The 26,098-nt window shown below is 37.3% G+C and overlaps 1 protein-coding gene across 11 annotated transcripts in view; it reads right to left on the reverse strand.

Moving 5' to 3' along the window:
• The window catches only part of MRTFB (myocardin related transcription factor B), a 90,624-nt gene extending 65,700 nt beyond the window's left edge, over positions 1-24,924 (reverse strand). For 2 of the 11 annotated variants that reach the window (XM_035548681.1, XM_035548676.1), the window contains exons 1-3: positions 24,785-24,924; positions 22,406-22,450; positions 2,565-2,782 (exon numbers count right to left, since the gene is read on the reverse strand). In XM_035548681.1, coding sequence (XP_035404574.1) covers positions 2,565-2,718 — 154 coding nt within the window. In that variant the 5' untranslated portion in view covers positions 2,719-2,782; positions 22,406-22,450; positions 24,785-24,924. Of the gene's footprint in view, positions 1-2,564; positions 2,783-15,225; positions 15,721-16,424; positions 16,600-16,672; positions 16,799-21,118; positions 21,945-22,405; positions 22,451-24,506; positions 24,748-24,784 lie in introns of those variants that run through there. The other 9 variants (XM_050713729.1, XM_035548674.1, XM_035548675.1 and 6 more) reach the window with 9 other exon arrangements.
• Between the last annotated feature and the right edge of the window lie 1,174 nt (positions 24,925-26,098).

A 26,098-nucleotide genomic window follows, 5' to 3' on the forward strand; every position in this document is an offset into this window, starting at 1 on the left:
AGTCATTGGTCCCAGCCAACATGGGTTCATGAGGAGTAGGTCCTGCCTAACAAATTTGATTTCCTTTTATGATAAGATCACCCATCTAGTCGATCAAGGGAAACCAGCTGATGTGATCTTTTTGGACTTCAGCAAAGCTTTTGACATGGTTTCCCATCGGATCCTACTGGACAAAATGTCCAGCATACAACTTAACACAAACATCATACAATGGGTGAGCAATTGGCTGATGGGCAGGGCTCAAAGGGTTGTGGTAAATGGGGCCACATCAGGCTGGTGGATGGTCACCCTCAAGGCTCCATTTTAGGGCCAGTCCTCTTCAATGTTTTTATAAATGATTTGGATGTAGGACTAGAAGGTGTTCTGAGCAGATTTGCCGACGACACCAAACTTGGAGGAGTTGTGGACTCAGATGAGGGTGGAAAGGCCTTGCAGAGAGATCTGGACAGATTGGAGAGCTGGGCGATCACCAACCACATGAAGTTTAACAAAAGCAAGTGCCGGGTCCTGCACCTGGGACGGGGCAACCCTGGCTATACATACAGACTGGGCGATGAGACGCTGGAGAGCAGCCCCGCAGAGAGGGATCTGGGGGTTGTGGTTGACAGCAAGTTGAATATGAGCCAGCAGTGTGCCCTGGCAGCCAGGAGGGCCAACCGTATCCTGGGGTGCATCAAGCACGGCATTGCTAGTCGGTCGAGGGAGGTGATTGTCCCGCTCTACTCTGCGCTGGTCCAGCCTCACCTCGAGTACTGTGTGCAGTTCTGGGCACCACAGCACAAAAAGGACATTAAACTGTTGGAGAGTGTCCAGAGGAGGGCTACAAAGATGGTGAAGGGCCTAGAGGGGAAGACGTATGAGGAACGGCTGAGGTCACTGGGCCTGTTCAGTCTGGAAAAGAGGAGGCTGAGGGGAGACCTCATTACAGTCTACAGCTTCGTCATGAGTGGGAGTGGAGGGGCAGGTGACCTATCCTCCGTTATCACCAGTGATAGGACCCGCGGGAACAGTGTTAAGCTGAGGCAGGGGAGACTTAGGCTACACATCAGGAAGAGGTTCTTCACCAAGAGTGTGGTCGCACACTAGAACAGGCTCCCCAGTGAAGTAGTCACTGCACCAAGCCTGTCTGAATTTAAGAAGCAATTGGACTGTGCACTTAGTCACATGGTCTAAACTTTTGGGTAGACCTGTGCGGTGCCAGGAGTTGGACTTGATGATCCTTATGGGTCCCTTCCAACTCGGGATATTCTATGATTCTATAATAAGACAACAAAAAGCAATGTCTCCCAAGTTACAGATTTGTTTTCTTACAGAAAATAATTCTTAAGGATATAGAGTCAAAATATTAATAAATTAGCTGCAGATCCCTTAGTTTAAAATACTTCATTAATATATTGGTTAACACAGTATTCTGTATTTCAGGATCTTCATACACGGACAAAAATAAAGAAACAACTGTCAAAGACAAGCTCAAGCATTCAAAGTGGCAGTCATTCCACATTTACTTAAGCTAAGCCTAAGTCTCTCCCGTCATATTTTCCCTTCGTTACATTCGTCTTTCTTGGAGTACTGAGGGTACGCACACAAAGCACCATGGACTTGCATAAACAGAGGCATCTTGATCACAGACACCATTCCGTGTCTTTCTGAAATGGAGAATAGCATGACTTGGACCCGTCCCTAGCTATTCGATACACATGCAGCCGACTAACACATATCCCAATTTTTTCTGCTTTAAAGTGGGGATATTCAGATAGCTGTCCTTCTTATGAACTAATGCTTGTACCATTACAACTGAATTCATTAATAACTTACTGTAGCTAAACTGATTTAATAAACAAAATACTGCATTTACATATGTTCGACGTTCCCAATACTTACTATAAATATTACAAAACACATTTTCATTATTATAAGATACTAGTCTGAGAAAACAAACAACAAAAAAGGTCCCTGCCTTCTTCCCAATAAAAATGAGCCTACATTTGGATTCAGACGTAATTCTTCCCGATGCCTACTGCAACAGTGGAAACGCCTTTTTTTCTAAGTTGCCATGCCAACATCAACAATGAGAACAGATATTGGAAAGATTCCCGAAATGTAAATCTTATTTCTCTTTCATTGTTCAATCTTAAACTATGTGGTGAATTAAACTTTCTAGGATACAACGTGAAACTTCAATTCTTTATTATTTTTGCAGAAAAATCTGTTCTTGGTAATTTTCCCTTTTTGTCTGGTATTAACACAACTCCTTTCAAAAATATCCTATTAATACGTCTCTTATATACTATCTGTGGCTTAAAAAATATTTAAAAATATAAACTTCTCTATTCTATATGCCTCAGCAAAGTACTCCAGTTGGAGTTTTAAGGTCATGACAGGTGAAGCCGATCAGGACAGATTTTATAGCAAGCAATCACTGTAGCACTTTACATAATGTGGGTTGGGAAAGCAAGTGAAGGCAGTCAATAATATTATTTGAAGAAAGCAAACAAACTGCGTTATTCCCATTGCATACATTTAAGCACCCCAGAGTAAAGGAGAACAGTCACTTTTGCACTCACCATTCTTCCGTTCGTTGAGGGGAGGTAAGTACTGACTGGACTGCAAGGAGAGTTCCTTGAACTCATGTGCAACTGCTTCGCTGTGAGGGCTAGGAGCAAGCCGGGTTAGGGAGCCAGAATCATCCTCGGCATCCGCTGTCCCCAGGTGATCCATTGTGTTAAAATTGGCTGGACACAGGGAGAGCAAGTGGTCTCAATCACGCTACAGTTGATAAAAACTAATGAAGAAAAAAAAATCATGTAGACATGTTACTGCTGGCTTCTGGTCAATTCCTCTGCACACAAAATTCTACTTTAAAATGATAAATTATCTAAAATTTTTCCACATAGAGCACAGGTTTGCAAAAATGCAGTTAAGCAACGTATTTACATGCAATTTAACAGTCATTTGGTTCTGAGAAGCAGGACAGTTTCTCTGCCAGTTTTACAGAAGACCTACAATGCTAACTTTCAGCACTGATGTCCAGAAGCTCCCGTGCACTACCTTCTAGCACGTGACACAGACAATTTGTCAGTGAAATTTCTTTTTTCATTAGCTTTTATTAGGGAATGCTGAATTAACACATAACATACAGACAACTTTTAATTTTCTGAAACACTCCACAATTTTCCTTAGGTTTAATAATCAACTTTGATATTAATTCAGGACTTGATACCACCAAAGAGCCATATAAGGATTTGTTAATCTTTAATCTCTCTAACAAGGAAGGGTTGTTGCCATGAAAATTTTCAAATTAATTGTACTTCATACTAGCCACTCATTGTAAAATAACCTACAGACTGGAATATAAGTCCTAATTTATTATTTATTTCCTTTCTATCATTCATGTAGTACTTAGTTGGCAGTGAGAAAATACAGAAGCATGGATTACTGGTACAGGCTTTTCATAGCTCACAGAACTCTATCAAATCCTTAAAACTTCATTAAAATCGCTATGGACTTCAAAAAAGTTCATCCATGGATTCTTGGAAACATAAGCAATACACAATAAGGAAAATTCACGAGGATACATAAAGCCAGAGAAACATCTCACTATTGTTAAATTGTTTAGTTATAGTTATTTTTCTTCAGAAACACCACTGCTGCCAATACTCAGCCTTAAACTTCAAACTTTAGGTCTGCACAATATAAATACCTATGTGTTGGGGTGTACATTTAAAGGCCATTAACATGCAATCCATGTTTCAATGACCACAATCAGAATATATCAAGTGACATTTAAAAAAATTAAAGATGACAAAAACAATGGTCTACACTACAGAAAGGGGTAAAAATCTTGTTGCTGAAAGCACCAATTTGAAAGTAAGCAATATAACCAGTACTGCTTGATATGTACTTCAGTAGAACAATTATGATGGTTAAGTACATATTTTTCATTATTTTCCATAGTTACCCATTGGTGCTTTCACATTAAATGAAGACATTAACTTACTGTTATGCAAGATTTTTTTCTTTGTTCTTAGCTTTTAGAAGAATAATTTACCCAGCTCTCATTTGATTTACTGACATTACACTCTCCTCAAACTCCCACTCACACATACAAATTAAGTACATTATTAACCAAGCAAGTTTCTTCAGAGCAGAATTTAAGTGAAAATTTAGCTGCTTATCTGCTTGTAATCGTGGCATTTTATCCACGGTGTATTGGCTATGAGTTACACATTGGAGTCACTTTTCAAAGAGATCAAACCACATCAGCTGTATTCATTAATTTAAATCCATATGAAAATTAATAAAACACCTTGTATGAAAGGTTTAACATCTGTTATATGCCGCATGTTAGCTTTTGACTCTATTCCCTATGTCAGATAACTAAATATCTTGCTTTAAGTTCAGCCAATAAAACTTTTATCACTTCCACAACATGCAGATAAATTAGCTTAAATGTCCATTCGTTACTTTTATTTCCAGGATTGTGTATAAACGTGGCTCAGTTATCCTGATTCAACTGAGCACAAGGCAGGCCTGAATTACACCCCACGTCAAATGATATCCCTCATTGCACTGCATTGTAACTCAAAGTGACTTACACAAAAAGCAGCTCGACTCTGACTGAATCAGGTGAGAATGGCCCTTTTGGACGTCACCTAATGAGCCCTTGCCCCAGAGTAGGGCTACCAGCTGCTCAGTATCTTGTCTTGGTAAGTTCTGAAAATGAAATTCCACCACCTTCAGGAAACCTCACCGAGAATTCTCCCTCTGCATCCCCCTCTTTGAAAAGAACTTCTGCTGCTGCTACCTATGACTGCTGTGTCTTGCTGTTCTGCTGTAACACAGGACGATACTGCTGTTTGTGCATCTCAAATCTGAGTTATTGCTATGGTTTCATACAATATCCAAACTCGGTTAGGTTACTAGGAAGCCTCTAAAAACAAAGTTCTCCAATTCAGAACTCTAACCTTAATTTGAAAGTTAAGCAAAGCCTCAGATATTGCAGGTTCCTTGTCTTAAAAACTTTGGAAAAACCTTAGTAAAAAATGTGCACCATTTTAACCACTAAAAGTAAATTTAAAAAATAATTAAATAAACACTAAGCCTAAACATCCACTATTTATTGGTATACCATCCTTTAACAGTACAGAATTTCACAGCAACAGGACTCTATGAAGCAAAACCAAAAGAGGCTGTAGTGTGCAATAGCAAATGCCCCCTGAAGTACCACAGCAGACGCAGGAAGCTATTCCTATTGTTTCCTCAAGCTGCTGTCTGCACTGACCGACAGAGCTGGGTGAGGTCACAACACATCATTAGGTGCAGAAGGTCCTCCTTCAACTTTTGCTGTAAGGATGTTGTAAGACCTTTCACTTTTTGGCTGTTAGAAGTCCAGGTATATTCCCAAGTGGTCTTCTAACACTAGAGCAAAAGCCAAACTACATTCTAATGCTTCTAACACTTCTAATACAACTGCTTGGCAATCAGCAACTGAAACACAAAAACAGGAGGAGAAAACATTAGTTTACCTTGATTAAAATTAAGCCCTGACCAATGAATGCTTTATCCAGACATCATGTGCAGATGTGAGAAACTCTTATCTGATTTACAATTTAGTGTACCATACCATAATACAATTACAATTGTGATACCGTTACAGTTAAAGAAAATACATTTGCCTCCTCTTTCTCATTTATTTGAACCCTCCTCAGTCTTGAAGAAGTATTTCATATTTGTCATCTGCATTTACAGATGGTAACCATTATCTATGTAACCATTGACTTTAGGCAGGCCTAGACACAAAAGTGTATTAATAACTTAAAGCTCAAATGCAACAGTAAAAAAAAAAGTACATGAAAAAATACTTTCTTTCTTTGAAATATCCAGACTGTTAATGGAAGTCTCAATATTCTACTCTGCACAACCTGAGAAAGCACCATTTCCTACAAAGCCAATCTGACAGACAGCAGTCAGGTGTTACTTCCAGGGTTTCCACTCCCTTCAAATTAAGGCATCTGAAAGTCGATTAAGTTGTATGAACCATCATTCTGTTTGGTATGAAAAACATTTCTATTTACAAAATTTTGAAAAATGTAATACTCTTTAGTTTGTAGCAATTAAAATAAAACTACTCCGCTCTACCAACTGTCCCAAAGGCTTTCAGGTTTGGGGGATTTTTACACAGAATTAGGAAAAATGGGAAAGAGTAGTAAAGTGAAAACTAGAACAAAATTATTTTCCTACTTAACCTTCAGAATAGGTTATCAAAATAGAATATGCACCAACCCTGGAAGCAAGGCTTCAGTTCCCATTTATCTGACAGGCATGCAGAAGCAATGTGCCAGTGCTGGCAAGGAGCCGCTGTACAGTGTACCCGTCTTATGTAAGTGTTCCCGCAGATTGTAGGTGGTTGCTATCTTTCTTAACTGCTGAAGACAAACGCTTCTTTTATTTTTAAACATTTTATCTTCAAAAGACAAAGTACATTTCCTTAGAAAAACCTTCAGAAGGGGGAAAATGCATACTTCTCTGCCACTTGGGACACCAGAGCTGGTATTTTATTCAGCATAACCTGTGAAATCTGGATGGTATTAGGTAGTTAAGTCAGCTTGTGTTATACAAAATTGGCTGTAAAAAACAGCTCAAGAATCACAGTGCATTTTAACTGGCCAAGGCAAATGGCTGGTTTTTAACAGTTTCACTCATTTACACCTGCAAGGAACTTAGGTCATTTCCAGTTTCTCCATTTATAAAACTTAAGAATATTTAAATGATGCAGCTATCAGTTTGTAATACACCAGAATCTTCAGTGGGAAAAATACTAGAATTGCAAATGGGTGTGGTTTTTTGTTTGTTTTTCAGTGTTTCAGGAAACACTAAAAAAGACTCGTAAAAGCTCAAGCACCATATCCAGCAGGTTACTGTAACAACTGCCAACAAAAGTCGTTTCCATTAAGCTCTTTGATCTCCTTGTCTGTGCCTTGGAAGAATCAAAAATCTGCATACTGGGGACAATGGTCTCTAACTCTAGGGTGGTAATAAGCACTTAGAGGACAGCTACAGTTTCAAATATCATTTCAATTTGTCCAGCGAGCATTATCATTTTGTATCTGTGATAATGTGCTCAGTCACAATATGAGACTAATTTGGCAATTCCTCTTTCCACTCTCATAAGGGCAAGAACTATGCTATCACAATGCAGCTGGCCCTATCAAGTGTGTAGATATGCCTACAATAAATTTCCTCTAATCTTCAAATTAGCTGAGTCCCAGTGGTCGGACTCTTGGAAGGCTCTCAGTACCTCCCTTCTTCCACAGAATCAACGCAGACAGCACTTGGACATAAATATTCAAAATACAGAGGAATATTTGTAGTTAACATCTGCCATAGGGTTCAGTGAGCTAAGAGTGATTTCCCAGAAAGAAGAGCTGGGGATTAACTACCCACTTCAAGGAGAAGAAAAGATGCAACGTTTTTTTAAAAAAATGATTCCTCTTGGCATGCTACCTTATCAGGAAGGCACCCCTTAAGAAAAGAAAATTAAGAAAGAAGTAGGACCGGGCTGCTGAAGTCTGTCTCAAGTCAGTTTACCTGTGCAATTTGCTCTAGGGAACCTGCTTTGGCAGGGGGGTTGGACCCGATGATCTCTCGCAGTCCCTTCCAACCACTACAATTCTGTGATTCTGAAGAAATACAAGATCCAGGTGTCTGCTACCAAAACAAATAATGCATTTACAGGTGCTGCTCTTCAGGCTACTACATAATGATTTCACGGTGGCCTCTAAAATGTTCTATGATGTGTTCTAATTAGAAGATATTAGCACCTCTATGTACAATTTTATTTCAGCTGTGCTTGCATCCTATTACGCTTCTGAGATATTAAATTCCTACATGAAAAGCTATTAGGCTTCCCTTTATAGTTATTCTGAATACCTTTTTCTGCCTGTGTATACAGATTTTTTCCCCAAATTCTAAAGACTTACAAAATCAAATGATAAACAATAATAAAAAAACTTTGGAAATACTTATAAAGTATTTAAAAGACACTTAGACCTATTCTGCAAAATCACTAGCCTGTGTCTTTTAGACAAATTCTAATATATTGGTGTTTTAAAAATAGTGAGGATGTAAACCAACCAACAAAAAAAAACCAACAAAAAACAACCAACCCTTTTGCATGCAGCACGATAAGAATAAACTGTTACAGAAAAGTTGCCCCCCCTTCTCCTTGTAGGTTTCAAATCCACTTACTGAAATAGCTTTTAGAACCAGCAAAGCTGAATATACATGACTGAGTACAAAATGAACATAGACATGGAAAGTAATTGTTATTAATAATCATTATCAGTAAATCAACTGATTCATCTAATTAATTTTTGACATTCAGACTTTTACTGATTAAACGTTTCAAATTGAGTTTGCCTCTGTTGCAAGAACAATGCTCACTCTGTTATCTGTTAAGATTTATGTCCCTCGTTTTACATAATTCCATAGTGGATGGGAAATTATTGAGATTAATTTTTTATAACTGTCTACTCTACCTATATTAATACAAGTGAACAGACACTACAAGACCTCCAGAAACTTCACCACTTTTGCATATTACAAAGACAATGCTAAACCGAGTTTCTCTTTATGGAAATCTTGAAATCTTAAGCATTATGACCAATTAAAGTCTGAAAAGCAATGTGCTACAGTAGCTAACTGTGTAAAGAACTGAAAATTACTTGTATCTGGACAGAGGCAGGGAATGAGTCAACAGAACACCAGGTGATGCATTCCTCCCTGAACCATCTCCAGACCAAACAAAGGCACCTGGTACATAATGGGAGATGTGGCCTGCTCTAAGTGTAAATTAATTATCAGGCAGAGAGCTTGATTCTGTGATGGCAGCCTCCCACAGCTCCGCTAAACCCCAAAGCTGGTAGCTTACCCAGTTGTCATGTAGAGCAATACAGATGATTTATTCACATTATTGACCCCTCAAAACTCATCTATTTGAATATAATTTGGTAGAAACTTCTAGGTCTCCCATAAACCTTCAGCGGAAAGGATGTAGTTCATGGCAATGTTGTGAAGCTTAGTATTTAAATACTTCAAGGTCTCTTGAAATTTTTTAAGTAATTAGGTATATTACAAAAAAATTCTGTGTTTACCATTAGTGAACTTTAAAATGGTAATTAATAAAGTTTTCCCAAGACGATAAACTTCTAATAAATATTTTAAGTAAACAAGACAGGGTTCAATATGCGTAGCATACAAGTCACTGAAACCAAACCAATCCCTCAAGATGGTATTAATGTTTGAATTGCTTACTGACTATAGAACTTTTCAAATCTACCAACTTCCTTTAAGAAACAGTTACAAAAATAATGCAGTGTGCACCAAAATCCATGAATAGATGGTCTGACAGACCAAACAAAAAAGCTGAGTCTAGGATTAGCTGCCTCTCAAAGATAACGTATGGTTAACAACTTTCTTGAAAGAAGGGTATGAACTGCTTTGCTAGTCTATCATGTGAAAGGGAGATACGGTCACCTAGGCAGTTGTGCAAGCTATTAAAAATTAAGCATCGATGCTAGCATCTATTAACCCATTCTGATAACCCAGAACATCTTTTAACATAACGTCTGCTGACGCAGTCCTTTTTAACTAGAAGCTACATTATGCTTAACTTCTAGTACAGTACTATTTGTAGCAGAAATCCAGTAAGTTCATGAAGGTTTAACTCATGTTGAACACTCCAGATCAGGATATGAAGATTTGTTATTTCATTTACAACTAGTAAGTCCATCCTTCCTAACAGCTGCTACCTAAGCATTCAGTACCAGCAAGAATTACGGCAACAACACTTTAAAGGCTTGTCATTAGGAAAGGACATCCAGATACAGTCTTCAACATTTTATTTGTTTATTAATTTTGATCATCTTACGAACAGACATAATTTCATCTTATCATTTTTGTGGATATTGTTAGTATTGTCTCAATACGGGCATTGTTGGCTAAGTCATTCAGCTGAATCAACTTTTAAAATACATGTAAGGCTGTTATAACACACCTTCACTAGTTCTACAAAAATAAACAGCTTCATAAAAATACCTTAAAATAGACAGGTAAAACACAAAATAGTATCTTGTTTAGATATGACACACAGATGCACACACATACATAGTACAGGGGATGGAAATATGCCCTTTGTAAATGGTCAGTGAAATTCAGATGTGACATTCCTATTTGTCAGTCTAAGACGTCAATGTTGATCACCATTTTCTTTGCATTTGCTTTAGTACTGTACCAAAATTTAAAATGTCTGTGTTAACGCAAGTAGCAAGTACATTTATACTCAACTTAGAAAACTACACAAAGTCTAAGTAGAGCAAGAAAATGTAACTGCAAGAGCAACTCCAATTTACCTGCCAAAAAGCAAGTTCAGTTCCTCTGGACTATGACAGAACTCTGTGGAAGGACTTTATAAGATAACGTGTCCCATGATTTTCTGTGGCTAGGAAACATAAATAGTGTAGCTAGCAGAATGTATTTATGTAATTGAAGTTGACAACCTATAAAAATCAAAACACAAATGTCCATTTTGGTATTATAAAAGCACTTGATAGCTCAAGTCCAGAGTAAGGGTCAAATATTTATATGAACACATCATATGACTACTAGATATTTTAGTGTCATGTCCTGTCCTAGAAGTGTGCATTTATTTAAGAGAGAGAGAGAGCGCTTTTTCAAAGAAGAGCTCTGACAGTTCAGAAAGTAACACTTATCAATAAATTGGATCAAACTCTAACACGTTCAGAGTCCTTTGATAGCCAAAACGTTGCTCAATTTTAAAAACAAGTGTTGGTAGAACTTCCAAGGCATTTCAGAAAAGGTTAAACAACTCCATGATTTCATTTGTTTGCTTAGCTACTTCAAGATGTTCCCATTTATGACTAAGCTGCAGGTGCTATTCTGTTTACTTTAGTGCCTGTAAACCAAGCCCTTGAATTGAACAAAGCAAGGAAAGCATTACGATTCAAGTCAAAGAGGAAGGAACTGCAGGACTGTTTCCCATTAAACATGCTACTCTCTACCTTCCTTCACGAGCATGACTGAATGTCACAGAATGATTTCTGTAAAATGAAATTTCTTGAAAAAGATATACTTTGCTTCTTTTTATTTCTACACACTGTTACAGAGATTAGTAAAATACTGTATTTCAATACCAAAAGACTAATATTTAACTTTTAAAAATACAATAAACTTATACAGGACAGAACTTCAATTATTATTACATTCAACAATTAACTAAATACTAATTTGACATGAATTCAAAATCACGTTGTATAATTAGGGCTTGTTAGCAACTTCAATATAAGAGATTTTGCAAATATCAGAGCAAGTATGTCTGAACTGCAACTCAATGCACATAGCCAGATGATGCTGTTAAGCAGTCCCTATTCATAACCTCAAGACAGCACAGAAAATCTCTTTCACAAACCTATTGTTGCCTGTTAACTTGTACCAACACAACTATTTTCAGATATTAACAATGCAAACAATAACTTGAATTAGCTCCCATGGAAACTAGTCAACTTATTATTCTTAATTTCTACAACTTGTCCAATTTAACCCACTAGCGGACAAAAGAAAAACGTAGAAGGTGACAGATTAATGTGTGAAAAAATCAACGTTCTGTAAAACCTAAGTAGCAGCTGTTTACCATGCTTTCTTCATATGATTTATGCTAAGTGCTTAGAGTTCTTCTAAAGTAAGGATTGTCTTTTCTGGCCTCCTCTCATTTATGATCATATAACCTCCCTGTAAAAAGCATGGCAGAGCATTCTATGTCTTTAATTGTCCCAAACAACTGGGTTTACTTTGAAAGTAATTAGAAGTATTTAATCTCCTCCATTCTGTTTCTTTTAACTAGAAATAAAATAGAGGCCTAGTACCAAAAGATTAATGTCTGACTTAAAAGTTCAAGGGATCAGCTCTTCTTTTTAACAACTTAGTTTACATTGGACAATGTAACATTTTAAGTAGCAACAAAAGTACAAGCAAAGATAATTAAACTGTAAGTTTTTAGAGATAATATTTATAGTGCTGCTGTCCTGATCAGACCAAATCATTCGATGATCTACAACTGGAAGATTTTGAAGACTCCCAGGGTTTGTTACCCTGGGATAACTCACAGCTACATACATTATATACATGTATTCATCACACGAATGGTGTGTGAATATAAATGCCGATCTTTCTCAGCTAACCTGAGGCAGTGACACAAAGTTTTGGCAGTCCCGGTCCCACTTCATTCTATTGCCTACTCTTCTACTAAACATGTGAATTATTCTCCATTGTATTTATCATTATTCTAGAGTCAGAATGAGATCAACAGTCAATATACTTCTCACATTTCCTACTCCAGTTAGCCAAAACTGTTACTGGAACTGGACGAATATGACTGTTTGGCTTAGAAGTATTAATCAGGGCTTACCAAATCTACTACAAACTTTAGAACACACTTAAAAGGTAAACAGCACAGTGGTTTCATCACTTATTTATCAGCTGTTATTTAGACCATGGCTTTAGGAGGACAACCTCTTTCCTCCCCAGTCTTCAACTCCTGTTTTCTCAAAGTTTTACCTACTAACACAGCAGAGCCAAAGAACAATTATTACACCTTACCTAGAAGCAAACAGTACAAAGTTTCATATTAAATCTGGTAACAGTGAACCAAAACAGTGAACAGTTTAACAGTGGTTCTACTGCTCACATCCCACATCGTATGAAGTGACCTCATTTTTTATGCAGCAGAGACAAAAAGTCTCTGCAATTATATCAGCTGTAATAGATTTACACCTCACAGCATCCTCCCAAGACCTGAAGTCCTTTTTTTTCATAGATACAGTCATGAAGTATACCAAGAGAATGCTAAATCTATATATATAATCACCGGCTTTCAGGTAAAAATAAACAAAAAAATAAAACCCCAACTTCCTAAACACTGGAAATTAAGCATGAAGATATATCAGAAACAGGATATTTTGGCTTTAAAAATAAAACAATGCTTTTTACAAATCCAACCTTTTTACTTCTCAAATCTATAATGCATCTAAGAAGACCCACAATACTCCCTGCTACCAAGGGAAGACCACAGGAAGGGAAATCGTATTACATTGTTTCTTTATGAGTACTGAACAACAATTATGAGTAGATCAAGCTTAATCCCCAGATCTACACCCATACTCTAAAATAAACAGAAAAAGTATGTTATTAGTATGGTGCCTGAAAACTCTGATGTTCTAAACAGTTTAATGCTATAATCCACAGTCCATGCCCTCACTGCTTTAAGAAGCAATTTCTCACGATCTCCAAGACTAAAATGAACTGGAATTCCATTTTCCATACTGAAATTAGCTAAAGACTAATAGGGTAGAAACTTTGGGTCAGGAGAGTTTATGTTGCCTAAGGCCACTTTAAAAGAAGTCTTATCTGTTAAACTATTGTATGTTCCAATATTTCATTCTTTACAAAGCTGCTTGATTAAAATAAATAAATAAAAGATGGTAACTATAAAACTGTTTACTATAGATTTCTGCATAAATTGTTAGACTTAGCAGCCGTAACACATCTAAATTCTCCATTTCTTGGAATTTTCTCTGATTAGAACTTCAAATGAGAAAAGCCTTCCCTTTGTAAAACAATTCCCCTTGTAAAGCCTTCAATCTTCCCCTTGTAAAACAATTATCATTCTCATGCCTCTCCATTTTAAATTAAATAGAAAAGGTCCTCCATTTATGCAGAAATGGCCGATTTCAAGAATAAGCTGATACAGAGAAGAACATACTGGCCTTCAGAAATACTTCAAAACCACTCAATAGCAAGTTAATAAACACAGAAAGAAGGCCTCTTGATTTGAAGATAAAAAAATTTTACAAGTGTAGTCTGAAGACTGAGAAAGCCTGACTGCAACAAATTATTTCACTCAGTCAATTAAGACTGATTACTTCCAAAGATCTTCTTAAAGGAAAATAATATTTATAAACTTACCAGTTAAAGTGATAACACAAAGAATCAACTTAACACTCATATGAGTTTGAAAGACAGACTGTCTGTAAACTGCCCCCCAGTAAAGAACAGAGCATTTCTAAAATAAAAAAGGAAAACTGTTAATGAATTCTGTTATACTAATATAAGAAGTGCAACATTGCCTTATTATTACCAAACTTCAACAGCTTACTAAAGGTCATTCCCTAATGAACACCTGCTACCACTAGAACATCTACTTCAAAGGTTTAAATAATTTAAACTATAGTTATTGACTAAGTAGGTCTGATGACTAAACACAGGTCATTTTTGTTAGAAGCACCAAGTTCATCCGCAGTCATGCTGGATGACCAAATTACCCCCTTGTCAGATGATATGCACCGTCCTATCTCTGGTTATTATGACCATGTCTAAACTGCTGGGTCAGCAGAAAAACCCTTAAAACACAGACCAAAAAAAATGTTTTTAATATATTTTCCTAGTATCCTTCTGCATGATGCAGAAAAAGCTCTTACTGAACATTTCGAGAACACATCAAAACTAGGGTAACAGACAATTTACAAACTCTTAAGTCTGAAATATAGTTCAAGCCATAATTTCTCTCCTACACAGTAATTTAAATTTTATTCATGCAATAGACATTGTTGGTCTTCCAACAGCACAACAAGAAATGTACTTGCTTTAATATTCCTTCTGATATGTAAGACATCATCTAACAGTCATCAAATGTAATTTATCAGGGTATGTCCTAAAACACTTTGGCTAGTGCAATTTACTAACTCTGAAACAAAGTATTTAATCATGAATATAGCAGTCAAAAAGGCTGAAAAATGTATCCAGTGCCACTCCTTCCCGAAAGACACATGGTTTTGAACCCCATTAAAACCGTTTTTGCAAAAATACTACAAAGTTTTGTTCGAGACTCTGTTGGGAAACTACTGATGATCTGATCAAAACAAGACACTCATCAAGCATTGTCTGTTAAGATATAATCTCTAGACCATATAATCTCTAAGCCCCATTTTTTTTCTTGTGGCTTTATTTCATTACTTTTTTTTCTGGCAACAGATCACAGTTATTCACTTCTCTTGATCAATTCAGTAACCGCTTTCCTTCTCAATTCCTCTTCCCGTATTTGCTATTTCTTCTATCCTCCATGTATCACTAAATCAATTCTCATATCACACCTACCTCAGATTCCACTTTACCCATCAAAAGTGCTCTGTGTGTTTCCTGGCTATATCTTTTCTTCTCATGAGCACGTGCCTCAGAGAGCGAGATTATCTGGAAACCAACTCTCTTGACTACATCCACATACTGCTACAGATCTCCATCTTTTGGATTATCTTCTGGTCCTGCTACTGCCCCCAAATATTTAAGAAACTGTAAATTTATAACTGTGGCTAGGCTCAGAAGTCTCCTTTCAGTTAGTTGATCTGGTTTAGTCTGAAAAAAAGGAAAGAGAATGGTATGTATTGTACAGTGTCTTTTCCATCCTCCATTTCAGATTTCTAGTTTCTCTCCTTATTGTCTTTGTTTACTTCTGCTCAAAGCTTCCTCAGGGCAGAAAAAGATGCACTGAAGTAGGTTGCTACCATCTGCATTTCAACCGTTCCCAGAGTCGACCTTTCTGTATTTCCCAGTTTTATGCAATGCTTTTATAAGATTAGGCTCATTTTACAGGACCTGGTAAGAGAGCAGTCAAATGGTTAAGCTGGCAGAACAGAGGAAGGGTGGAACATCTGGCAGAGGAAGGAGGGAGTCATTAACCACTCAACTCGGATCTACCGCAGCCAGAACAGTTTGCCTCACCATGCTGATCTGACTCCAGGAGAAATCAGCCATTACACGCTGTTATTCATAGAAGCGGAGAAAGTTGGTTTAAACTGTCTACAGACATAGAGTGAATTATTTGAAGCTTGTTTCACCTTGGAAGATTTATAATTCCTGTAGCCATAAGGCTGGTTTACATTTTGCACAAACTGATAGCATTTGCTAAAACCTTTATCTCGCACCAAGTGAAAGAATAAGTACTGCTATACTGACATTGACACAAAGGAGCATTAATATAAATAACCCATACAAATTCAGAAATAAGAAAGACTGTGTAAGCAGCAACTTCTCTTTAATCAAATATTTACTAGAAACAAGGTGACTAGTACCCTCAAACAGGATATTTAATTTTTTCTGCTGTACAGAAACCCCAGATGAAATTGTAGTGTGTCATACGTTAAGCAGAAAACAACGAGGTTTTCCATTATTCCTATAAATTCACATAATTGTCTGACGTTGTGATTATATTCATTATTTACCTAAACCACAGCCGAACTCCAGAAACATTGGAATTGTTTAAAGAAATAACAGCAAGTCTCAAACAAATGACCCATTACCTGATCAATTTTGCTTTTGGTCCTATTCCTCAGTATTCCATGATAGCAAGTATTGCTGTCACTTTCACCACTTGCAGTTGGTATTTATATCTTAATGCAGGATTCTCAAGAATACATTCATCACTACAAATTCAACTACTGCCCTAGAATACAAGCATTAAAACCCATAATTTTACTAAACAAACAAACAAAAACACTTAAAGTGAAGATAAACTTTAAAACAGAGAAGTAACATGCAAAGACATTACTTTATTGTCAATTTTGCATTCAATGGTGCTGTTGCACAGGAGCATTAAGTCAACGAGCATCTGAATTTGTCTTCAGAACTGTCTTAATAGGTGTGAACACATTTCCTTCTGTTGTTGGACACAAAGCTATAAAACAAGAGCTGAAGTAAGCACAAGGATAACTAAGAATGACAGTGTGTGAACAAGCATATTGCCATCGAAGAAAATTATGGTACAGATTTGAAATAATACAAAATCACACATCACTACTCAATGGTGTCAAGAGCTGCTTCAAAATGATTTCTAAAATTATATTTTCTAATTCACATGGCATATAAATCTTTAACAAAAATCTTACACTGAATATATTTATGTAGAGGATAGCTATACAAAGAGTACAACTTACATAATGAAAAAAAAGTAGAGAATCATTAGGGAATTCCTTTTGGTTACCTGTTTTGAGTTGTATTTCCCACCAACGTGTTTTTGTGATGATATTTTTTAAAGAAGCAGCCCTAAAAATATGCTATAAAAGTATCTCCTACCAAGTAACACGATATCATAATGAATAACCAAATGCTCCAAAATAGCCAAAGAGATTTGTTAGTCCATTCAAAAACTCCTTAAATAATACACAAATAGTACAGTTCAACTGTAATCAATGTAAAGATCCCATTAATTTCTGTCATTTTAGCATATTTAGCAAGCTCCATTTTCAAAATGCACACATTCCAAGTCCCTTTTCCACTGCATAAGCACCAAATAAATAAAATACAAACACACCCCTTTGCTTTCACATGTACAAAGTTACTTACGTATAAAAAAATCAAACCTGCTGAGAAGGATGGCTAATTCACTACATACAAAAATACTTGTAACGCATACCACTTATGCAGATAGCATTTTAAAACACAAAACGAGATTACTGGTGACGTAACACCTCCTTATAGATAACATTTAAATATAAACACTTACTCAGACCATAATTCACTGCTTAGATTGATGAATATTCGGTGTAAAATAGATCATCTGTACATAAAACTTACTGCATCTATGATACTGTGATGCAAGAACAAATACATCCACCACAATGATATTTATACAGCGATTTCTTTGCTTATGCTAAGGCACAGCTATTATTTTCCTAAAGCTTCACTAGCATCTGGTCCTAAATCCTGAAAAGCTTGAAGCGTACATTCAACTTTGTGTAATGCATATAACATCATAAATGAACACTTAAAGCTTTTCAGGATTAATTTAACAAAGAATACATTCTCACTTTTAAAAAAAGGGGAAAAAAATAAAGGATTGTGCCTGCAACGTAATTAGACAGAATGTCAGTAGCTGGCTTGTTTGGTTTTTTTTTGCATAGGAAATACTGAGAAACAACAGCCACTTACAGGTATTAAGTGGACTTCAGTGGAATACACCAACTTGAACTCTATTTTCACAAGTTTCTTTGCTTCTGAATTTTTATGAGCTACCTCTCCTTCATTTAAAGTAAGGAATGTCTGACAAACTAATGTTAATGTCTCCAGAATTTTTAAATCAAATTTTCAGCAAATGTTTCCTAGCCTTCTAGTAGACTTCTAACATTAGAAACAAAATCCGGAAATGAAAATGCCATTGTCCACACTTTTCAGGGCTATAATCTAGGGCTGATTACCTTATAAATTCACAGTTTAATAAAGGAAGAAAAACAGGGGTGTTGTCTTTTTTTATTTATTATTTTTTAAATGTTTGGCTCATTTGCGTTACATTCAGTGTGAAGATCAAAAAGGAGCTCAACTATGACTTCTCTCTCATTTTGTTGCTTTTGGCATCATGCCCAGGTTTAAGCCAGTTTTCAAACATTTAAATAATGACTTTAGCCAAGTACCCAAATATGAAATCTTAAAATACTGAGTCAACGATCACAGAGATTCAGCTTATTGCACAAGTGCATAACTGTTATATTAACATCTGGATTTAATAAAAGTAATCTGAACACTGTTTAATAAATTCTGTAATGTGAATTTGCTTTGGAGATTCAGGATGTGGAAGATTTTTGTGGTAGTAGCTTAGACAGAGCCTCAACAACACTAAAGAGTAGTTTTACAGCAGCTGTCAATCTTTACCACAGAAGAAAAGTTTGAAAAAGCTTTGTTCCAAAGTGAATTATTATGGAATTTAGGCTCTCGAACTTCAGATGATGAATACTGTTTACAAATTGATGCCAGGAAGATGGGTTCACTGTGCTTAGTGCAGCAGAGAATAATTTCATTTAAAGATGCAAACATGAAACGTTCATGGTTGTGATGTGCAAGTAGGCTTAATTTCAGTTGTTGATCTTTTTAGGCATGCTGCTAAAAAAGTAGCAGGTAGATTCACTGTAAGAATCAAAGGCTGCAGATACACTAAACCAGAACATGAAGTGGTTTGCCAAACGTAAGCCAACCAACCTCCTCGTCTACAAGTAGCCTGAATGCATCCCAAAACCACACCTAATCTTCAGATTAAAACAAGTTCCTCCATCTTTAAGTGTTTCCAGTTGCTAATTTTTTTTGCCTAACACTACAGTTGCAGGGTGCTGATTTACAAGTATTTGAACCGACTTAAGTTGAGATGTTTTTTCCCCCCAATTTCACCAATACTGTTTCTGGCTCTGCCCTCTGTTTTGCTTCTGGTACTGGCACTCACATACCACTACCAATTTTGAGGACTAGAATTGCAAAAAAATTTTTTTTTTATATATTTTTTTTTTTTTTTTTTAGAAACAGGATTTAATTTCCATCAGATCAGCTCCTTCATCTGACCCACTATGTGGCTCTCACTGCATAGAAAAGAGACCAAAATATCACAGATACAGCAACAGTTGGGCCACTCTTTTTCAGCAGCAACATAAACCTACAAAGTATTGTATTTACTTTTTTTTTTTTTTTTAAACTTTTTTTTACTGTATTTACTGACAAAGAAAGTCGTTGTCATCCTCACCCCCCTTCCCTCATGCTGGATAGGCAACAAATACTGGAAACTTACACGAGTCTTGCCTCAGGGGGTTAAAGCAGCTCAGCATTAAGTTCACCCCTTCAACTACACATGAGCACAATTCCCACCATTGTCAGCAGAATGGTGTACTGGCTGTTCCTACGTACCACCTAAGTCTGTATTTTTGGTTATCATGAGAGATGAATAATACATCTATAATGAATGATTATTAATCAACACAGAATGAGATTTGGCACAACTACAAAATTGGGAAGACTTTTCATATTTACCTTTAGTATGCAGATAAACTGCAAATTATTATACTGTGGTTAGAAAGAGACAGTAAGTTAACAAATCCAGCAGTGTAGTTATAGAATATTGAAGTGGACTATGATTACATTTTCATTTTGGCACCTTCCTGTTATACTAAGAACATCATTTATTCATTTCTCATGCTACATTTGCCTTTTTTAATACAACAGTTAAGAGTTTAAAAGTGATTTGACACGATACTGGTACAACAGCAACTGAAATACTATTTTTAATTAGTCTGTTTCCTCATTTCTTACTGATTTTAGAGGTGAATGCTTATCACCAAATACAATTAGTCTTTGAAAAACAGTGATTTGTTAACAGTTCAATCGTCCACAATTTTCTTCCAAGTACATGCAATTGAATGATTTCTTCTCCTGTTTCCTCCAACAGTTTAGACTCCGATCTCATCCATCCCTAACAACTACTTGATTGGTTCTCTTGTCACTGTCATATACCTGTACAGTATATAAAAGTCTTACTGGAAAAAACATCATTACTCTTCATACAATACCAAATAATTGTCAGGACTTTTTTTGAACTCTGAGATGGATGTATTAATGTTTTGTAAGGTCAAACACTGACAAATCTGTTCCAAGTACAGTGGAAATTATAAAGTTTAGTTTCCTATAAGCTTATGTTCTCTGTCTTCTAAATATTTATCTGTAACTCCAGTTCCCAGCTGTGCCTCACTTGTGCTATATGGGTAGTCCAGAGTAAATGTATTTTGACTGTCCAGCCAGCTGCTGCCAACCACAGTAAATAACTGCTGAACTCTGTCTGCCTTTCCCTGATGAGGCTGCTGGGGGTTTTCTCTACTAACTTCAACCTTGTGAATATTATTAAGAAATTAGTTGTTTGAGATAATTTTCTCAGAAATGTGATTAAAGCTACTTGTGTAAGACCTGTATAAAAATTACAAGAGAAGGCAATGTATAGACAAGGCAGCAGATAGTGCAACCCAACTCAAAACCATCTAGAAGCTATCCAAGTCACATCTTTGGTGCTCTTCAAAGGAACAGTTTTTCAACAGTCTTTCACAAGTGATTAGGTGTAGCACAGAGAAATGACATGTTGAGCATTTCTAAGTACATTATTGGTAGCATTCACTGCATCTTAAGATGACGGAATAAATATGAGTCGATGAAGTATCTGATAACATTTAAAAACCAGGAAAGTCAAACTTACCCCATTACTCAGTACGTTTACACATATGGTAAGTCTGGATGAAGGCTGACCACCACACTCTTAGAGACATGCTTAACAATTCTTACTACAAATGGAAATTGTCTTTGTTTTTTAAAGTCAGACTGTACATGTGCTTATCTTTACTACATCACACTCCCTAGCCAGGATACTCTGGTGGTAGATTCTGGTCTGTTTCAGTTTGTAAGCAGATTTGCTGGAACACATCAGTGCTCCAGATACATCGTACCTTCTGCATACATCCAGAAGGTTTTGTACTTCTTGCTCTTCTTCCAGTCTCTGGAGCAGTTCTTAGCCATCAAACTTGTGTGCAGTGTCTGGCTTTTTCAGTAGAGGTGTAGCCAACACTCTGTAACATCTTAGAAGGGCCTCAGTGGAAGTAATCAAGGAGACTTTAAGCTTGGTGCTCTGCCTTGGTAATTCTGAAAATAAAACCATCCCTTCCTAGTTCCCCAAAACAAAGCTCTTGCTTCTTCTCATACAAAAAGATGGGGAGGGAGGGGACAGGATCAGAGTTTTCACCAATTCTGTAGTAGCTGGACATCAGAAGCATGCTGTTTCAAAACTGCAAATATTTAAGTTGATATAACTTACATCCTTATTTTATGAAGCTACTTGAGCCCCTAGTCTTACCCTAACGCTTACTGAAGTACAATTCTAGCAGCAGCCGTTAAACGTTCTTAGTTACTCCCTTTGAGAAATAAGTTTCCTCATCTATAACTGGATGTATTTAATCAAAATGCATCGGTCTGGTGGTACTGTGGAAGTGCTGTACTGTAACGTGTTCTGCTGGTACTAGCTTGAGTCGCTGTAAAATAATTGTTAAAATAAACAAAATGCTGTATTGGCCAAAGTTTCAATTACCAATATCAAAACTAACATTTAGAAAAAGTCTAACAAAATCTGCAAAGGCTTGCAAGCATGACAGTCCTTTAAAAAAGAGAAAATATGATTTAATCAGCATAAGAGTATTTAAAGCAAAATTCTAAGAGATGATTAAAAAACACTCATACCCAACAACTAAGCAGAAGTATCACAATGATTTGCTTTTAGCTTATATATCATGGGTAATATGTATCCCCAAATTCCTGCTTGTATGAGAACGTATCTCTCGGAAAACCTTCCCTTTCTGACAGTGGTATAAAACCAGCATAACTTAAAGTGATACACTGCTCATTAAAAAAATAGCAGCTACATAATAGTTTCGTTAAATAAAAAAAAACAACACATAACTTAAAAGTTTTAATAGGTTTAAGATAAAGCACTTACCTTGTATTTTTATCCTCCTTTTATAGTGTCTGTTTCAGCACATTTCTGGTCAATGGGAAAGTAAAGATAAGAAAAACAAAAGTTACAAAAAATGTCACAAAGGTTCTTTATTTTAAAAATTACATATGTTATTTTGGCTAGGAAACTAATACATTGATACAAGTTGTTCTTTCTTAGCGTTTGCACTTTTGACGTTGAAGTATCTTCTTGGGTTAAAAACCCTGAAGGTAAACTAATTTCAATATGCTCTAGACTCATTCTTTAGCACCTTTCACATTACTGCCCAAACTAACACACTAATTTTGTCTTTCTAGTTACCTCTGGCAAGAATAACAGTGCATTACCCACCCCTTTTAACTCAAGTGCAGTACAAAAGACAAGTTCTAGCTCCTTCAAGTCCTACCTGCATAATCCCTTACAGCTGGAATGTCTCCACACTTGAAAGTTTAAATGCTCTTTGTATCTAATCACTTGAACTTCATTTACTAACAGAAATATATTTTAGTTACGTATAGATTCCAATATGAAGGAACCTTTATGAAGAAAAACGAAACTGTTCACAAAGTTTGTCTTTTTGCTATGACAACACAAACGTATTTCCTCAATCATCAATCCTTAATTTATTTGTACATTTTAGAATATGTCTGTACATAGATGATCTTAGAGGTCTCTTCCAACCTGAATGACTCTGATTCTTTACACACACACATGATTATGCCAGCAGAAACCTACTGCGTACTAAATTTAGGAAAGTTCAAAAATCACAGTTATCTTTAGAGTTGGCATTTATTAAATGCCATTTCATACAACATTAATGAGTTCTTCCAATTTTGGCTTTGATCCCATAGGTATCAAAATATTCCAGACAACTCAACCTCGCAGAGTGGTTCTTGTTCTGAGAGATGAGTCCTATAGATAGGGTTTTACTTCTTGTAAAGGTTTGCATGCCCAAAGGCTGAAGCTGATGTTATGGTTTCTATATGTATCAATGACAGAGGTTACAACACATAAAAAAACGTACATGCAAGAGGAAGAGGTTAAAAGACAAATACCAAGATGTACTACAGGAGGAAATGGTCTAATACGAAGAGGTATCCCATTTTCCTTCCAATAATTAATTATTCAATAATCAAAATGTCATTTTATTTTTTAAAAAGCAAACACTACCAACTATATTCCGTATCCAACAACACATTAATCCATAATATCATCGTGAATTATCTATGTTGATTTCTACGCTGACAAGCAATGGCTTATGTATATAAACATTAAATTTGGCTGAATATGTGTATTAACCTCCACCTTTAGAGCTTTTTTTTAAAAAAAAGCATTCAGCAGAATCCCACAACTTAAAAATGGTAAATATTTTTACATGATTTTCATGTTACTGTGTAACTGTTCCTAAAAAATCACCAAGTACGGTCTTCTACTTTTCTCCAAATATATTTAAGTTGTGAAAGTTGCTCTGTGCTTCCAGTAACATACTACGGATTTTCAGCTTCCATGTGTTTTTATTTTCTTAAAAAACAGTGTGATTACCAGACAGCACTGATAACGTCAAGTTTTAAACACAAATTATACCACCAAATCATAATTAGCCCCAGCTAATTACATAGGAAAGAAAACTTCAGGAAGGAACCTGATAACATGTCAAACATTAAGAAAATAACTTCATGAAATGCCAGCTGTGCCTTTGAGAGCTCTAAAACACCAATTAACTCAAAACCCGGGCATTCTTCCACCACAAGGCAAAAGAAGTGGCGTGAAGAAGGGGTGCAATCACCTTCCCATAAAGGTGAACTTTAGAACACAGCAGGCTCACAGCACAGTCAGTCAGTCTCGATCTTTTAGACGCTGACAGTGAAGTTATGCGCTGTTTGTCAAATATGCACAAAAAGATGATTTTATAACATTTACTTCCCAATTTAACAAATTGTTCACTTTAAGTCCTGTACGTTTTTGTGCTGCAGTCGCAGAAGCCCCAGTAGCACCTCTCTGTACTCGGACACAGCACCAACCCCACGGGCAGAATAAAGGCAGATGTTTATGGCACCCAAGACACACACAGGCACGCTGCTCCCTCCCTCATTCAGAGCCTCACCCCACTCCTTTCCGTCCGTGCCCGTACAGCTGCTGCAGGCAGCTTCCCCTCCAGAGCGACGAGCACACACCCGCCTCCCTCCCGACCCACCGAGCGCCCGCCCCAGCTCGGAGCACCACCGGGCAGTGCAGGCCGAGCCCCACCGGCTGAGGCAGAAGCGAAGCGCTCACGGCAGCCCGCTCCCCGCCGGGCCAGGCCGAGCCGGGCCCGTCCGTGCCCTCAGCCCGCAGGCCTCGCGCCCACCCCCCGCCCCGCCGGCCCCCGTCAGCCCCGCTCACCCCCGCTCGCCGCCGCGGCCATGTCCTCTCGCGAGCTCTGCGGCCGAGACCGCCCTCGGGCGCGCGCCTCGGCCGTTGGCCCGCGGGCGGGGAGGGCGGCGTGCGCGCGCGCGTCGGGGCTGCGCGGCCGCCTCACGCGTGGGGAGGGAGGGGGCGGCGAGTGCCCGGATGGTGCAGCTCAGCCCCTCCCCCACCCGCCCGCGGGGCTGCCCTGGCGCTGAGGTGAGAGCGGGCTGGAGGCGGGGAGGGGGCGGCGCTTGGGCATTTAAAGAGTTGTTTGGCGGGCTGGGAAGTGGTATTACTTCTGTTCTGTTTAAATAGGATACGTATCTTTTACCTTCCTCTACATTACACTTAGCTAATCAGATTTTAACCAGTTTCAGAAACAACCTAAGAAGAGCAATGACCCAGATACTGAGCAGTGAGCTGTGTGCAGATCTCGTTAAAACCTGTGATTCACTCCAGATTTATTTCTGCCACCCTTTGAGTAAAATAGTTCAGATGTGTGGCCGCTGTTAGAAGCAGCGCTGCAAACAACTTCAGCTAAGTACTCAATGTGTCGCATTTAATAAATCAAATTAAGGTTCCAAAGCAATTACGGTGAAATTCAACAAAATCAATTTGTATCTCAAATTGCATATTTCTAAGAAAATGGGGAAAAGGCTGTATAATGGCATGGAGGTTAAGATCTTACTCCTGCTTTGCCATTATGCTATTTGGAGACGATCCTAAAACTTCTAAAACAGAGAAAATGATAAAAGGCATTATTTCAGTGAGTGTCCATTGTGCCCAAATGTTACCATCTCACACTGAGAGAAATGCCAGGCTGAACTCGGGGCTGGTTATAACATCCAACCAAACAGCCATCGTTGTTAACAGAAACAGCACAAAGAGTAGCAGAGGTGGTGTGCCTAACAGGGAAGTAGGAAGACTTGCAGTTAAAAAAACTCCAGTTCCTTTAGTTCAAGGCCTTTTTCCATGAAATGATGCTTTTAATTTGGTCAGAAATTTGTAATGATAAGGGAAAGACATTTACAAACTGACATTTATTCAACAATATTTGCATTTTAACACAAACCAGGGATTCAGCTGAACATGGCTACATCTCTATCTCTAACATTTAGTTTCTATGGACAAATCAAGGAAGCTTCGTCAAGTCATCCCAACGACCGTGCCTAGAACATGTACATCATCCTTCAAAATGACTAAATATTCAAATCTATTTTTTTTTCACAGTTCTGGAGTAAAAACTTGCTCTAGAGAGTTCTAGGAAAACTTATAATTAAACAACAATTAAAAAATCCCCACCTACAT

This window comes from Cygnus atratus, chromosome 15, assembly GCF_013377495.2.
Source record: "Cygnus atratus isolate AKBS03 ecotype Queensland, Australia chromosome 15, CAtr_DNAZoo_HiC_assembly, whole genome shotgun sequence".
In the NCBI taxonomy this organism is placed as follows: Eukaryota; Metazoa; Chordata; class Aves; order Anseriformes; family Anatidae; genus Cygnus; species Cygnus atratus.